We start from the raw sequence: 18,235 nt of genomic DNA, 5'->3' as shown, positions 1-18,235 counted from the left end.
TAATAGCCTCTTAAAATATGATTTGAAGTATGTCAAAGACACCAAAATAATATCACATTCTATAAGCATGATAGATCTAAAATTTTTTTTTTTAGAGTTGTAGATGGACAACACGCCTTTGTTTAGTTTTTTATGTGGTGCTAAGGATTGAACTCAGTGCCTCACACATAATAGGCAAGTGCTCTGCCACTGAGCTACAGCCCCAGCCCAAGCATGAGAGATTTTGCAAATGAAACTTATGTCATATAATGACTACTTCAAGTCAGATAGAATTAGGAAGACGAGTGGGTTGGCAGGACAGCACACCAGAAGAGCCTAATATGTCCTTATCCAAATTGATGAATCTTAAAAAAATTCATGAAAATATACAAAACCAGAAAAACTGACCACAGTGATTCAAAATAAAGAGATGATCATAGGTAGCAGCAGGGCTGGGGGCAGAGGGTGCAGAGGGAAGAACTGCACCAAAAGCTACCGAAACACACATTTTTTAAAAAATATTTTTTTAGTTGTCAATAGACCTTTAATATTTTATTCATTTATATGCAGTGCTGAGAATTGAACCCAGGGCCTCACACATGCTAGGCAAGTGCTCTACCACTGAGTCACAACCCCAGCCCAGAACACACATTTTTATATGCATGCTCCACCTCAGGATAAAAGTAAATATATTAGTAATAGGTAACATGTATAGAGCACTTAATACGTACCCCTCGCTGTTTCTACACTTCACGTGTCCTGAATATTCCCAAATCCTCTATAAGATAGAACCACAGATGAGGAAACAGGCACAGAGAACTTAAGCATGACGTGGAGCTTGTATTTGAACCTGGGCCCTCTAGCTCCTGAGCCTCCATCCTGAGCCATCTTGCTGGGCTTAGAGAAGGTAGAAAAGGTTGGCCTCACTCCCTAACATCTACCCCTGGCTCTAAGATGCAAGACAGGGAAAAGGGGAGCACTGCAGGGGGAACAGTGGCCTCCTTCCCACTGCTCTCTGCCCCTCTTCACTCCTCACCTTCGGAACCCAATGGAGCTGGGGGGTGAAGGAAAATTCTGCCCTGCGTGACAACCTGAGCTGAATGGCTATCCCTGGAGAAGCACGTGCAAGCAGAAGCAGCATTTGGAGGAGGCTGGGGAGGGCTCTGTCTTGGCAAGCCCTTCCCATTTGTTTCACATTTGTCCTAGGAAGGTTCCGTCTAACTCTGTCTACAAGGCAGAAGCTCTGACAGTGAAGATAACCCATGTATTCCTAGGCCAGCGTCCCACCCCCGATGAATGCCTGCCCGTCTGTGGACACGGGGTCACAGACCTGGATCTGATGTCCAGTTTCTAGTTATAAGAGGGTGAAGATGCTGGCAGCCACATGGGACAGTGGGACTCACTAACTCCCTGCAGCCCTGTCTGTCCACAAATGCTGGATCCAGACAGACATCTCACTACAAGAGGAGAAAACAAACAGAATTCAAAATGGTGCCATTGAAAAGATTCTGCAGCACAAGAAAAAAAAAATAGAGTACTGGTTTGAGCATTGGTAGAAAAACATATCTCAAAAAAAAAAAAAAAAAAGACTTTCTACAGGGAATAAGATAAAATTTTAGAAAATGATACTTGTGTCCACAAAAGTTGGCAGACATTGTCTCTATGAAACTATAGAGAACAATATAAATAGGGTGGGTTGAAATACAGGCAGAGATGAAAATGGAAGCCACTAGGGAAATGGACAAAAGAATTCAAGGAAAGACAATATATATGCCAGAGCAGATTTTAAATCTGCATCTGAGACAATCATGGACAGAGCAAACCCTGCAGAACACTGGCTCAGTGATGCCCAGAGCAAATGGGAAATGTTCTCCTAGAAAACAAAAGACTGGGGAAAAAAAAGAACAAGGCATAGAATGAGATAGAAGAACAAGTTCCATTTTAAGAATTAATAATCAGAACTAGAGAAAGAGAAATAATGAAAAAGAGAATAAAAACCTTTGCTATCTGAAAAAAGTCCGTAGACTGAGTGAAGCAGTCAGCGGTTCCTCAAGAACCACTACTTTCTGTCTGTGGTTTTTCCTGTGTAAAGGGAGCAGTCAGTCTAGGCTCAGCATCTGCCAACAGACAGGGGTCGAGGGACTCCTTAGCAAGTCTCACTGTCCCTCCCAGGTGCCAGCATTTTCACTCTCCTAACTAGAACCTGTACATCAGACCAGGAGTATGTTCCCCTCCCACATCCCATGTCCATGGTCCTGCAGGAGTTCATCTAGGGTGCATGCAATTCAGAACATTTCAGGAAAAAAATAATAATGATGATGACGAAAAATGCCTGTAGCTTGGTATTTCTTTGCAATGTATTTTAATTTCAGATAGTCAGATTAGCAAGATTTGAGCAAGATTTGATGCTCCTGAAAAATGTTACTCTGCACCTGAGTTATTAACATCTTCAAGTAAAAAGTTACATTATGGAACAAGAAAAATCTGTTCCTAATTAGATTTGATGGTAAAGTTGGGTTTTCTTTTTTCCAATAAGGGGTACTGGTTCCAAACAGATGCAAGCTATCTGTTTCAGTCATATTCTCCAGTTTATAAAAGATGTATTTCTGTGTGCAAAAGCTGGAATTTTAGACATTTCATTAATATAGCTAGAGTTATCAATCAACATGGGAAAAAGAAAAGGCCGTACCAGAATGTAAATGACAAATGAAAACTGATCAGAGTGTAATGCACAGAACTCTGTGGGCCAAAGACACAATGTATGTTGCAACCCAACCTGCAAGTTCTGATCCCCAGAAATTTTGGCCACTTCCTTCTCTATCATCAGAATTTTGGCACCCCCGCACTTGTAATCAAATCCCCCCCACTTTTTTTTTTTGGTGGAACTGGGAATTGAACCCAGGACCTCACACATGCTAGGGGTAGAGCTAGAGCAAGCCCTCTATACTGAGTTATATCCCCACTCCAAATCCCATGTTCATAAAAGACCAATGATGATTCATAGTTTTCTTTTACTTTGATGTTTTCATTTCCCCCCACCCCCAGTGCTGGTGCTTGAACCCAGAGCCTTGTGCATGCCAGGCAAGCTCTCTACCTCTGAGCTGCATCCATCACCTTTACTTTCTTGAGCCACAGAAGAGTAGTGGAATCCTTATGAGAATGTTGATATTTATATAAAAATATTTTAAAATAATTCCTATTTCATTGTTCATATTTTCCAAGAAATGTGTTATTTTAACTCACATTGATCCATGTGAAGCTCAGGAATAAAAGCTTTACCCCCAGAAGCTCTGCAACTAGTCCAAGTTGCTAACATCATACTTAGAAAGAAACATAAATACAGGACCCAATGACTTAAACATAACATAAAAAGAATCTACAAATTTGACTGCAAAAGTTCTCTCACTTTCCCCCTTACTAGATTTGATTCCTCTTTTATATATTAGCACCCTATTCCCTTCCCTCCTACTTTGTGGTTTGTGATGCATATTTGTGTGACTATGGGATTAATGTCTGTCTTCTCACCTTGACTCAGAACTCCACAGGAGACTGGGTAGGGCCCTTGTCTGATTTATTTATTTTACTTACTGTTATTAACCTCAGCATTTCCCATAGTACCAGATCCCATTAGACAAATAACATATGTTGGTGGAACGAACAGATTGAGTATACATGTTTCCATACTCAATTCAGCCAGGCAAATTACTGTGTCCTAAAAATGCCAAAGGACTTTAAAGAAACAGCACATCTTAGCTCTACATATTAGCTATGTTTATCAATTTTGCATGTAAAACACTTTTTAAAAATATGTGAATGACTTCCACTTGGGTTAATATTATCATACCACAGAATGTTAAATATAAAAGGAAGCTTACAAATAATCAAGTTCAGAAGTGCTGAAGTTCATAAATGCTAAGTAATTTGTCCACAATAGCTCAAATCTACTTAGCAGTAGAACCAGGATTAGAGCTCAAATTTTCTGCCCCTCCAACCTCACCTCCTAAGGGTTCTGTCAGTTGCTCTCAAGAGACTGGCTCTTTACCAGAGTTCTTTGCCAGGTCTCTGAAAGGAACTGATAGCTTATAAATAAACACTTTCCCGTACCTTAATGTTTAAAGGAAATCTATAACAAAGAAATTGCTTGCAATGTAAATAATGATTGCAAATTGTCAGATTTCTTATGCAGTTTATTTTTCAAATCTAAGAGCTGATTATAGTTTCTCAAGCCATGACACCTCATCAGTCATTGTCATTCCTACTAAGCCTGTGTTTCTGGCATTAACCTAAGGCTCTTTATCAAGGGGTGTTACCCTGAGGCCTCCTTATTTCCCTGGTTAGAAGATAACTGCATTCCTGCTTTCTTATGAGTCAGTTACAACCGGGTGAAAAGCCATTTCTGAAAGTTAGAATCCAGAAAGATTTTTAAAAAACTATTCCTATGGGCTGGGGTGGTGATTCAGTTGTAGAATGCTTGCCTAGCATGTATGAGGCCCTCCCTGGGTTCGATTCTCAGCACCACATATAAATAAATAAAATAAAAATCCATTGACAACAACAACAACAAAACTATCTCAATGATTAATTTAAGTTCTTTGGTCTCTATTTTTCTCATTCAAAGTATATTTTTGTTTATTGGGGTTTTCTTTTCTTTTTATTTTTTTAAATTGGAAGTTAAGATTTCTCCTCCCTCCCTCTCCTTCTTTTCTTCCGTCCTTTCTTTCTTCCTCTTTTTTAACTAGTTTCAATCTCACCAAGCACTGGAAATCCATTGCTGGCTAAAGGAGTCCAGCAATAGAAATTTCTATGTCATGATGGAATCATATTTCTAGATGGACCCCTAGAGTGAGTTAATTTGCCAAATTATTTCATTTATATTTATATTCTGAGATGTCATTCCAAAGGCTCCAAATAATCTGTTCTATGTATAAGACAAATAAAACAAAAATAAGCTAGAGTATAATAATAAATATAATACATAATGTAATGTTTCTTTTAAAAGCAAATACTGATCAGCTGACATGTTAGCTGTCTTAAAACAACCTCAAATCAACATTATTTGTAGAAAAGGCGGCTGTGATTGGAGAGTAGGGAGGACACACAGAGAAAATGCAGGAGGGAAACAGATGGTATTCGAGGGGGGAAAGTGCATGAGTGACATGGGCGAAGGAGCAACAGGAGAGCACAAGAGTAAGCTCGACATCTGAGGCTGCTGCTGGTGCAACACACCGTCTGTGGTTCAGGACACTCATTTTTACCAGTAAAAAGAGTATGGTCCAAAGCAGTGATAAAAAGCTTAGTCAACCCATAATTCTGCACAACAGTGTTTATTATCAAGTATGATGTGCTGTACACAATTGGACGCACTGCTTCTATGTGCCTGACAACACAATAGGCTTCTCTGCACAGCATGACCACAGACATGTGAGTCATACATTGTGCTATGACGTTGGGATAGACATCACGTCACCAGCCTAAAGGGACTTTTCACCTCCCTAATAATAATCTGGAACCCCTGGGGTGTCACTGAAATATTATGTGGCACATAACTGTAATATAAAACAAAGCAAACAATGCACATGCTCATAATTAAATTTGGATGTAAACGACTACATAATTTAGCCCTATAACTGTCTATTTCTAGGATCCAAATATATATTTTGGACAATCTTTAAGCATAAGTAATAAATCTTTAAAAATAATTTCACTTATTTCTTTTACCTCTTTGTTGATCCTACCTCCCTTTGGGGTATTAAATCCAGGGGTGCTTTACCACTTGGCTGCATCCCAAGTCCTTTTTGTTTTTTATTTTGTGACAGTGTCTTGCTACATTGGTACATTCTCACTAAATTGCTGAGATTGGCTTCAAACTCTCATCCTCCTGATTCAGCCTCCCAAGTTGCTGGGATTACAGGAATGTACTACTGCACCATGTCTTTGTTGGGTTTTGTGTTTATAAGCTTATTAGGAGTGAGAAGACAATTATCTAGTTAAAACATGTTTTCATAGGCAAGGAATATAGGAAGCAGGAAGAAAAAAAATGATAGGGGCTTAGTAATGGGTGCACCTATTGTATGTACACAAGGCCAGTGTAAATGTAGTTAACTTAGTACTTATTTCACAAACTTGGAGATTTTTTGGAAGTTATCTACAACATTGCTATGGTCTCTTTCTCCATACTCCCCCTTTCTTTACAGCAGTTTTGGGTTATTTTGGAATATCTAGAACCAATGACTTTTTCAGCCCTATAACTTTCAGGGATAGTAGTTGTTCTATATTAAAATATGATGATAAAACATCTAGGTGGCTGTCTGTTGACTACCTCAACATGAATGGTTTTGCTCAGGATTAGGAATTCAGTACTCATCAGCATACTCTAAGGCCTTCAGGGTGATAACCACTGGAGTTCATGAGGACCCTGAGGCACAGGGAAAAGACCTTCCTCTGTAAATACATGGATAAATGCACTAGATTATTCTGGATTCCAAGTAGGTAGCAAATGTTCTTTTTCCTCTTGAATGAGAACATCTCTCTTGGCCTATGTTCCAAATAAATTCCAATATTTCCATAAAGAGTACATTATCTCTTTTAAAAAATATCCTTTGAAAATATCATTATATTGGGGAGGGAGAAGGCATAATGGATTTCTAAATTCATATTTTCCATAAATCATTGGAATATATCTTGGCTTAATGCACAAATTGAGTTTAGGAATTCTAAGTTATTTCTAAATAAATGTGAAGTGTTCACATAAAAGAAATGACTATATGACTGCAATCCAGAATTTTGTAAAATAATAATCCCACAAGGAATTAGGACAACTCTATTAACTAGAATCTTTGATTCACTAGGTCACCCTACTTTCCATCTATGGAATATTATCATTAATGGTATTAATGTATACAAATTCTCTTTCAAGTTTTAAAATATTCTAAGTTTCTCTGTGAATACATAAAGTCACATCCAATGTTCAATGAGTAATTTAAACAATTTTTGCAAAACATGATCAAATTAGAGATTGAAATCATATCTTAAAGATATTAGATACCAACAGCCAGTCATAAGATGCATTACCATAAAAATCACTTTTCCTTTTGGATCATCATGGCTTTCTGATAATGATTACCTGCATGCAAGTTGTACACTGTCAGTAATAATTTGACTTGAGCATGGCTTCCCAAGGGCATTCATATCTGCGTGTACTGACTTGTTAAATTACCTTGTGCTAATTAATGGTTCACATGACAAGATATGCATAGCTGATCATGCTTATTAAAATGCAGGCCACTCTCAATTATCTATAACAAACAATGTGCCTGGGACTTTTTAACACATTCAACCTACAGATAATTCCCAGAACTCATGAGATTCAAACCTTCAGCCTCCTTCCAAAGATCTGTGAGTAAGTAGCTAATCTGAGGCTCAAAGCAGCATCAAACAGCAACATGCAAGTTCTCATTATAATGGAAAAAACAAAATGAAGCTATTTCCTCTTTGGCACTGCATAGATAAAATACCCATGAATTTGACTTTTGAAATTCTTTCCATGCAGGTGTTTGGCATAGTACAAATAGGATTAAGTTTCGTCTTGTTTGGTCTGCCTACAAGGTAAAGACAGATGGAAAAAGTCAAGGGCCAAGAGTCCCCAAACCAAGAAATCATAAGCCTGTGCACCTTCCTTTAAAATTGGTAATCCTAATAGATGGGACAGGCAGGTTTTCTAAACAAAGTATGTTAGTATTTTAAAACCTGGATCAAAAATCATCTTAAGCTAAATGGAGTAGGATAAGTTCCTGTCTACATTTCAGCAATGAGGCAATTTGGTAAGAATTCACGGAATCATGGAACACAAAACCTGGAAGGGACTCTGCGACATTTAGCCCATCTTTTCCCAACTGTGTTCCACAGAAACCTAGATCCACAGAAGAGAGTGGTGGTGGAGGTGACTGGTAAAAATTTATGGTTCAGAGCTGGGGATATAGCTCAGTTGGTAGAGTGCTCACCTTGCATGCACAAGGACTGGGTTCAATCCCCAGCACCACACAATAATAATAATAATAATAATAATAATAATAACTATTATTAGTAGTATTAGTATTAGTATTAGTATTATTTGTGGTTGAATAAAATTAAACTTATGCACATACACTTTATGCCTCTACAAAAATGAGAGAGTAGGCCACTGTTCCCAAGCTTATTTTGCTCTGGAATTCTTTTCCACTGACCATTTTATTTTAAGGTTTTGTAGAACTAATGACTGGGAGAACAAAGTTTAAGGTGTCTTAATCTAGTATAATTCCTTTATAGCAACTTTTTAGGAAGCCACATGAGTGACTTCAGTATGGAGATGCTGCACTTGATGGTCAGGCTTCCAGACTCTCTGGAAGAGTGAAGGTCCTGGGAAACAGCTCACAACTGTCCCCACAGCTCCCTTCCCCTGACACAGGAACAGCTAAATTGGACGCCTTCCAAAGTGTCCATCCTAGCTATGGAGCAGTGAACAGATTATTTTCATGTTTGTTTCCATAAAACCTTGCATTTTCACAATCTCTCCCTAGTATCTTTGGAGGCTGCCAACATACAATTTTCCAGCACTGAGAGATGAAGACAATCTTGAAATTAAGCATATATGTCCAATTTAGTGGTTTCGTTCTCACATGCTTTCAGAGGAGGTGAATCCCTAAAGTATAAATTTGATTTTTTCAACATTGAATTAAAGGGCTTAATTTTAAACCTAGCTTCAAATTAGGGAATAATATAATTCAGTCTGGATTACAAATTTCCTGAGTCACAAAGAGAATTCAATGCATTAGAATCAGTTGTGCTAATGTCACAATTGAAATAGATAATATATTTCAGTGCATGTTTTATGCATACATATTTCTTTTGAAATATCCTCAACACAGAGAACTCAGGACGACATCCGTGCAAAACTCTCATTTGGCACATGTCACATACTGACTTAGTTGTCTTATTTACACACTCAATTGTAAGCAACTCTCAGTCCAGGATTTACTTACAAGTCTTCTTATGACCTTGCAGAGCTAGGACTGGGATTGTGCCTGGAGGCAGAACGTAAATATTTAATGTCAAATTGGCTGATGATAGGGCACATTTAAAAATGATATGCCATATAATGTGAAAATATTATCTCCTTTCCAATGGATTAGAATATGATTGATAAGGTATTCTCTCTCATTCATGAGTGTACACACACATACACACTTCACTGAACTAACTACAAGGCACCTCATGGGACTTCACACTGACACTTCTTTCTTTCTTTATGCTGGGGATTGAACCCAGAGGTGCTTTACCACTGAGCTACATCCCCAGCACCACTTTTCTTTCTTTCTTTTTTTTTTTTTTTAATTTTGAGACAGGGTCCTGATAAGTTGCTGAGGCTGGCTTTGAACTCATAATCTTCTTGCCTTAGCCTCCCGAACTGCTGGGACTACAGGTGTGTGCCACTGTGCGCAGCTGATCACCTCTTCTTTATTGAAATACACCACCCAAAACTCATGTATTTGAAGTGAGAAACTGTTTGAAATTCTAGATGAAAGAGCAGCCCACATCATTTCTAGCAGGCATCTAGTGCAATTCAAAGGGCAGGAATCCCACGAAGTTGTTTTCATCGGACTCTCAAAAGTTGAAAAGGGAAAGAGACAACTGCTCAAAATGGCTAAGGAACTCTGCACTAAGAACCATTCACCTGGGCTGCAGAATGTACTCCATCTTTAATTTAATTGTTCTTCAAATATGACATTTCTGCTGACTGATGTTTCAGGAAGCAAAAAACAACATCTACCTGGAGCAGCGTCCCTGGGGCTGGGATCCACAGAAATGAGGTGCTCACTCAGGGGAGCCGCTGTTCCTCCCGCACACCAGTGATGTGTGTTGCTGAAAGGAATCTGGGAATTTAGACAAATGCTCAACGGAGGATTATTATACTCGCAGCTCCACTGAAAGCTGGTTTTATTAAGAAAGAAAAGGCCAGTGTGAACAGCTTAACAGCAAAGTGCTGGTGTAGGGGACTTTCCTCTGTGACAACAAAGGTAGTCCTTAGGATGTATTTGATCTTAGCCCCTCAGGAACACAGGCAGCAACTGCTAGACTCGGCTTGACCTAAAACGGGGTGTGGTATAGCGGAGCTGTTGAGCCCTCATGTTTAATGACATACTTTTATTCTCAGATCCCATAGACTCTCTTGCTGCATTTTCTATGAACATTCATTTCCGCAGTCCTAACTACAGGCAATCCTTTATCGGAGGTTGGAAGAGCTGATTTGAATAACATTACTTTTGTCTTGGACTTCTGCTAATTTCCCCAGCCCCCGTGGTCCATTTTCAAGCACGTTTCCTCAGGACCACTTCTTACTTTCTCCCATGCCTCTAGGATCAAGGACATCTGACTTCACATGCAACAGGACCGCGGAAACAAAAGAGGTAAGCCCTGGAGTATGATGTTTGGGGACACTGGATCGTTGCCTGGTAGCAGTTTAATTAGTCCTGGGTAGAGTGGGGGGGGGGGGCGCTGGTACCTGGGTAACCTTTGTCACTGTGACTACATCTACGGATGAACAATCAAAATGCACCACTCATTATGATTTCCATTCTCGCCCTTTGTCTTCTTTAGGGATTTGAGTAGGCCTGTCTCTCTCTTTCTCTTATATACACATACAGAGTTTGTAAATTAAGGAGATACTTTCTTTGTTAAACAGCACAGTATTTTTTAAAGCTGTGAGTGACTTTTCCCAACTAAATTATGAACAGTGGCATACCTCCCTTATTCTTCCATCTGTCCCTTGACAGTTTCTTGCCTATCAGTGAGTGCTCAACAGTATTATGTAATCTATCAGTTTTTGCTCTGTTCCTCATCTTCCGCTATGATTTATGGCATGCTACCACAAATGCTGAAAATGTCCCAGAAAGAAGATGCAAACAGAGACAGCAAACAGAAAGGGCCTATGACCACCCAATGGCTTGCTGTCACCGCATGCTTTAAAAACATGGTGCTTTGGTCTCTGGCAATGAAGACAAAAGCGCTGACATTCCACGTGGGACACCGTCCTTGCTCGGCAGTGTCAGCAGCTGCTCTGGAAGGCACTTAGCTGGATTTAATGGAGGGGTTATTGACATTCCCTAAAATGGCTTCTGAGCCCAGGCAGCCAATTTCCTGCTCCCTTCCTGCCCATGCCTGCCTGTGTCTAGTGGTTCCACAGTGCCCATTAGGAACCGCTTGAGAGCCATTATAGTCGGCAGACTAAAACAGCCTTTCTACTCTGGGAAAAAAAAAAAAGTGAGATGAATGGGTATTTCTAGGGTGGTCTGAATAAGCCATCATTAACTACCCTGAGGAATGTAGGTGCCTGAACATAGCAATGAAGCACTGTTTTATTCCTTTTTGATGGGCATACCTGGAAAAAAAAAAGCATCACATATGTGTGAGGATGTGGATCTAAAGAAATCCCTCAAATTTCAAAGCTGAGCAAATGTAAACCTCTCAGGAATTACGCCTTGTGCTGTGGACACTACAAAACCCGGGCTCTACTCCTTGGAAGGTCTGGTTCTTTGACAATTTCAAAGGGAGCAAGCAGTTGCCTGCAAAGTCTGAATGGGAGCAGTGGGGCGAGAGCAGGGAGTGGAGGAGCTGCAGATCACTCTGCCCTCCCTGCAGCGGGGCCAGGAAGGCTTAGGGCAGGGGGCAATAGGGGGAAAGACTAGGGATTTGCATTTAATGAGTCTCCTTCCTAGGCAGGCAGCATTGACCTAAATGGATATTAAATAGAGGTCTGGTTACTTCGACAAAATTAAGGCTCTCTATTTGCTCCTTTCCTCTAAAACCATGATTCCGCCTATCATTTCTTTTGCTTTTTTAAAATTATTTTTTAGTTGTCAATAGACCTTTATTTGATTTATTTATATGCGGTGCTGAGAAACGAACCCAGTGCCTCGCACATGCCAGGCAGGCACTCTACCTCTGAGCCACCCCCCCCCACAGCTCCTCCTATCATTTCATATGACAATTCAATGAGGAAAAATGAGTGAGCCCTGTGGACTTGGGGGCAGGTACCTATTCCTGAGATGTGTGTCTGTGACAGAGAAAATGTGAGGATAAAGGATCTGCTTTCCCTTCAAAATTGCAGGTTCCCTGAGCATAAAGTCAGCCAATGGAATGCAACTGGAACATACATTCGTGTGCTTTATCGTTAAAGGTTGGAAGCAGGGTTGAAAAAGGCATCTGTCACTCCCTGTCACAGAGCAGCTCACGTATTCTAGACACATACAATTGAGCCATAATTCTACACAATGACAGACTAACTATACAAGTTCAGACAGAGGAAGATGACTAAAAATATTCTAAGACCCTTTTCCAAGAGCAGTTTAGCATTTTCTTATCATTCTACTGGCAAATATTAGCTATAAAACCTTTCCTCGTTAATGTCAAAGGGAAGAGAGGATCCGCACGACTGAAATTCAAAGGGCTGATTTTAATTCTCCATCAAAAAACCAATCTCCAGGCAGGATATTTTTAGCAGTCACTCAGCACCAATCTAAAGATGCTCAGCTGTGGTTTGTTTATCTTCCGTGGAAAAGGCATGCATTCTTAAACAAAACCTCCCCTATCCACATTACAAAATCAGCCACATCATAGGAAGGGTTTTGTGAATGTGATCTAGGAGTTATAAAACTAGTGGAAATATGCCAAATTCTTTCTATTTATCCAGCTAAGAAAATACATTACAAGAAACCTCAGTTTCTTCTAACTGGCAAAATTTACAGTCACTTGTTGATTGGAGAGAGTGGAAGAGAAAACTGAGTAGTTGAGTGGAGTGGAAGAAGTTACACAGTGAGAAAGCAGGCTGGGACTCTCCTAGCATCTCAGCATCCTTACCTGCACAGGGTCAGAACCATTTTGCAAATGGTCTACAGCCCTGCTCTGCTCCTGGTGACCCAGCACTCCAAAGCGACACCTCCTTTTTTAACTCTTATGCCCAAAGGATCTCACTAAACTCAGTCACTGAATGTCGCTGCCATCTTCACAGACCAGCAGCTTCATACCCCTTGATAATTCCAGAGGTAATAATTTCTCAGGGAAACATCTTTAATACAAAGTAAAAATTATTACCATTATTGCTAGCCAAATATCTAAATCCAGTATTTACCATAGACAATAATAATCACCATCTTTAATACAAATTAAACATTATTACCATTATTACCAGCCAAATATCTAGATCCAATATTTCCCATAGAAAATAATAATCACCAAAACCCCAAGCCAAATAGATTTTTACAAGGGAGATAATACGAATATTAGTGTAGATTTACTGTTTGTCATGTGATAAAGCCTGTTTTAAGATTTATACACATGCATTTGAATCCTCATGCAAACCCTACGAGGTAGGAATGATCATTTCCATTTACAGATAAGAAAACCAAGGCAGAGGATGTTGAAGTCACTGTCCAAGACAATTCAGAAAATCAGTGAAAGAGCTAGGATCCAACATGGGAGTTTGGTTCCAGAGTCTGTATTCTTTTTTTTTTTTAATAGTTTTTATTTATTGATTGATTGATGGACATTTATTTTATTCACTTATTTTCATATGCAGTGCTGAGAATGGAACCCAGTGCCTCACACATGTGAGGTAAGTGCTCTACCACTGAGCCACAACCCCAGCCCAGAGAATCTGTATTCTTAATTGTTACATTATGTTGCTGGTCAGCAACTGCATTATCAAAATTTCAAAACTATTTTAATAAGCAGACAACAGTGGCAAAAGGAGGGGAAAAAGAAAAATGAAACATTTTCCGTCTGGTGTCCCTTGTCCTGGGAAAATTTTTCACTTGTTCTGAAATGGCGCCTGTCTACCACAGATAGTCATGGGGCACTTCCTATAGCCCCAGGAGACACCCTCCCCCAATACTGTATGAAGTTACATCTAATGTTAAATTTGAGAAAGAAGCAATAGGAATGGAAAATGAATGAAATTCTATACTGTAAGGCAAACCTATGCTTCCCATGGTCTTACTTTTGTAGTAAGACTTATAAAAACGATTTGCATCCAGCAGGGTTAAGGGACAAAATTTCTAGGATATAATACATCAAAAAAAAAAAAAAAACCTTTGTGATGGTATTTGAATTCATAAGTATAAGGAAATGTAAGATTTGTTCTATTTTGAAAAATCTCAACTGCTGACCTGTCACTTGAGTGAAAGACTGGAGAACTCTTGAAAGAATCTCATCTCTTCTCTCAAGGTGACTGTGCTTGCCTGCATCAGCTCCCTCCCATGTGGGGTGGCCAGGAAGCCTAGCATCAGGGCAGCTCAGCAAGAAGTGCCCTGGGGACATGGCAGGCATGGCAGGTGTGGCTAAGTCACTGTAGGCAAGTAAATGCTGTAGCACACTCAGGACACTAAGATGAACCTGATGATTGACCACTCCAAGAAATGTAGTCGCCAGAGTTGGACAGGGCTGAACGATCCCAGGACTAAGGTTCTGGGGGATGGGGACCCTCCACTCCCCATTCATATGATGCCACCCCCACCTTGTGTGGAGAAAGCACTTATATTCCAGGTTCCTGCCCAAAGGATATTTATCTTAGATGATTAAACTGATTAGAGTGGTCTTGAACGAGAGCAAATCCTGAAGAAAGAGCCTTAATGAAGCTCAAAACCCTAGAACAAGGGATAAACTGGTAGAAAGGAATGAACCTAGCTGTGCCATTTGCAGGGTCTGTTAGCTGTACTTGGAGGTGTAACAACAACCTGAGCCCTAATCAACTATGCCAGGGGATGAGTATTTTACGTAACTCTGCTAAACAGGGGCGGGGGCCGGGGGGCATCTCTCAAAGCCAGGGAAGGAAGAAGGAGAGAAGAAAAAGGAAAAAAACCAAAATAAAACAAAAAACCCTGTGAAGCCTGAACTTGACACAGGATTCTAGATTTGATGTTGAGCTGCCTGTGGTTGCTAATACCTCCTCTCGTGACATAAATGTCATAAAAGTAATGAATACGTTTGCTTTGTTTCATGTCCTCACCCACCTCACTCTCCATAGTGCCTGGCACCATGTAGGTGCCATTTCAGTATTTATTTTTATATATTTTAGTTGTCAATGGATCTTTTTATTTTATTTTTTTTTTTTATTTATATGCGGTGCTGGGGATCAAACTCAGGGCCTCACACATGCCAGGCAAGTGCTCTACCACTGAGCCACTACTCCAGCCCCCCACCTCAGTATTTTAAAACCCGTGAATGAGTGGCTTTATTCTTTTTTAATCATTCTTTTTGTTCCTTGTCTCAAAATTAACTTTGATTCTTGAAACTCTAAATGCAGAGATTCAGTTAACTCCACTTTCAGGGCTCTACAGGATATAAGTTTGCTTTTAGAATTTCAAGTGAAAAGGGAAGAGAACACTAGGCTTGGAATCACTAAGAAACACACTTCAAATTTCTCCAGTTTGTTCAGGAAAAGCTACAGGTCTCCATGGTCCAATCCAAGGAAAATCCTATAATCTCTATGTACCTCAATTTTGTGTTCTTGTTTTCTGGTGTCTCCTCTTTCTAGAACACACCTGAAACTGAATATGACATGTATGTTTATCATCTACAGACTAAACATCCAAGGATTTAGGAGCATTTTGGATTCTGGATTTTTGGATTAGGGATGCTCAACTGGTAAAAATGGGGGCAAATGTTCCAAAAATCTCCAAGTTCCAAAATCTGAGACCTTCAGTTACATGCATTTTGAATAAGGAATAATCAACATATGAAACAGTCTTAATAAGAAAACTTCATGTTTCCCACATACGGGCATCACTATAATAGCTCCATTAGAGGTTTAAGTTCCCAGAGGAGTCTGGGGCCTACATATGCTTGAAATGGAAAATCATTACACCAGTCCTTTCTGCAGTTGGTAAGAATGGTAAGGATGCTGTGCATGTAAAGGCCAGTTTCTAAATAGAGCATCAAGCATAGCACTTGATAGAACTAGGTAGGTGACCAGCTCTTATACAGGTGATAGAGGAGAGGAGAAAAGAAAAGCGTACAAGGCTGAAGTGAAATTTGGCGGGACTTGATCTTTTTTTAGTCCACAAGAGAAATATAAGTCTTTGGTCTAAAAATGGTTAGATTTTCAGAAATTCTTACAAATTTTCATTTTGCAATACACATCTTTCTTACAAGGTCAACCCAAATGTGAATAAACACAACAAGATGTTTACAAAATATGATGTTTTCAAAAGAGAAAACAAGTCCCACAGTCATAGCAAGAAAACCAGAACAACTTACAGAAAAAGGATAAAAACTTGGCTTTTATATGTTGAAATAAACATACTTGTTAGTAAAGGGTACTTCTCTTAGTTTTTGTGAGATGGTTTGAAAAGTTATGGAGATTTTGCAAGACATGAAAATAATAAGAGAGACAATCTAATACTGTACCTGTCCTTCAGTAAATCATATCCTGCCTGATAAGTCTCTGGATCATTCCTTTCCTCAACCCAATGCAATACTACTTAAGAACTGATTTTTCATAGGGCTTTGAAGCAAGTTTAACTTTCAATGAAAAAAAAAATTCCCCCTAAGTTTCTCTTAATAGATTCACCCATCCATGCTTGAATGCTACAATTCATTTGGATAACTAAAATGTATGGGATTTCATCCTAATATCAAACTTATAAAAAAAAAAAAAAACAGGATAATCCCATGGGCATAATACTATAGCCAAGTATGATTCATGAAGGCACTGACATTCCATAAAAGTCATTTCAAATCTCAATATACATATTATAATAGAGGATGATCTAATCATCCCCCAAAGACTAAACCTCATTTCTGATGTTATAGCAATGCCAATAAAATTAGTAATCATAGAGCCAAAGCATGTAGACAGAAAAGTGTTTAGTCTTATTTTACATAAAATTCAAATGAAGTCAAGAAATCAAGCACAATATAGTTTCAATAGCAAAGTTTTTGGAAAACACAACGTGGGTTTGAAGCTCTTATGGGCCAGAAATTGTTTCATAATCCCCAAATGTGACAAACTGGGAAAAATAAGGGTCACAACTCACAAGAGGAAGAAGAGATGTGAATTCAGCATGAATCTATCACCAGCACCAGAGACATGCGACAGGGCACATCCCCAGGGAGGCAGGAACCTTCACAGATGACAAATGTTTGTGTCCTTACCTTTAATTATTCTGTAGTGTTCTTTTTCATCTCTAAAAGAAAGGCTATTTTAACAGCAGTTTGGAATTATCAAACTCTCTTACCCACAGTAAGAAAGGTAGATGATAATGCAATGGGGATAATAAAGATAAAATGAAATGTAGATGTCTCCTTTTACTTTCAAGAGGAGGAAGTTGTGGGATTCTGGGAGTATCCGATTTGAATTCATAATTTCATTTGGGTAAAATTAACATTTAAATAGTTTGCAATCACTTGAGTTTAGAGTATGGAGAGTTAAAAAAAATTAGCCTAGAACTTAAATATCTAAGAATTCACAAAATGAATAATCCACACAGCTATAATTTGGAGTAGGCTTTCTTAAACTGTGGCTGCTGGCTAACGTAGTTGATAATAACCAGTACAAAGAATCATGTAGCAGTACAAGAATATCTTTCCCCTAGATATCAATCCAGAGTCCCACACAAAGCTTCCAGCCAGTGACCTATTCCCTTGTCCTTTCAAATTCTAGCCTGAATAATACAGAAGCCTCACCTGGGACTTCAGGAGAGAATCTTGCAGAGTGTCGAGATACAAAAAGTTTGAGTTCTTGATCCAAGTTGCATTCAATCAGGTTTGTGTCCCATGATCGGATTCCTATGGAGGAAGAGGAAGAGTTGACAGACTTCCAGTTAGTCATTTCAGAGTGGTTTGGAAAACATCACTGCAACATTTCTCAGGCTTTAGAGGAGACTATAGAGTCCTTTTCTGAAGAGGTTGGTGACTAGCAGTGGATGGCCACAAAGTGGGAAGGCCAGGGAGGTCTCTCCACCAGGCCACAAGGGAAGGATAACCATCAGCGGGGACTGAACTTCTGCCCCTCATAAAACATAAATGCAGCTTTGCTGGAAGAGTCAAAGAAAACAGCTATTAGGGAAATGACAGGCTCTCCTCCAGGGAGGGAAAAGAAAGGGCAGGAAGACGGCTAGTTTATTTGTGGCTGAGAGGTCACTGGACTATCTCTAGCTTTCTCATGGTTCACTTGCAAGTGGCAAGAAAATATAAAAAGCAGGTGGGGAAGGAATAAGGGAGCTGC

The 18,235-nt window shown here is 39.4% G+C and overlaps 1 protein-coding gene across 1 annotated transcript in view; it reads right to left on the bottom strand.

Moving 5' to 3' along the window:
• Map1b (microtubule associated protein 1B) overlaps window positions 1–18,235 on the bottom strand; it is a 105,698-nt gene that overhangs the window by 79,068 nt on the left and 8,395 nt on the right. Inside the window, exon 2 of the mRNA XM_027927621.2 lies at window positions 17,695–17,796. Within this exon, the coding sequence (XP_027783422.2) occupies window positions 17,695–17,796 (102 nt within the window). The remainder of the gene's footprint in view (window positions 1–17,694; window positions 17,797–18,235) is intronic.

Source organism: Marmota flaviventris, chromosome 5, assembly GCF_047511675.1.
Source record: "Marmota flaviventris isolate mMarFla1 chromosome 5, mMarFla1.hap1, whole genome shotgun sequence".
In the NCBI taxonomy this organism is placed as follows: Eukaryota; Metazoa; Chordata; class Mammalia; order Rodentia; family Sciuridae; genus Marmota; species Marmota flaviventris.
Note: the sequence above shows the minus strand (reverse complement) of the source record. Positions and strands in the feature narration are given on the sequence as shown.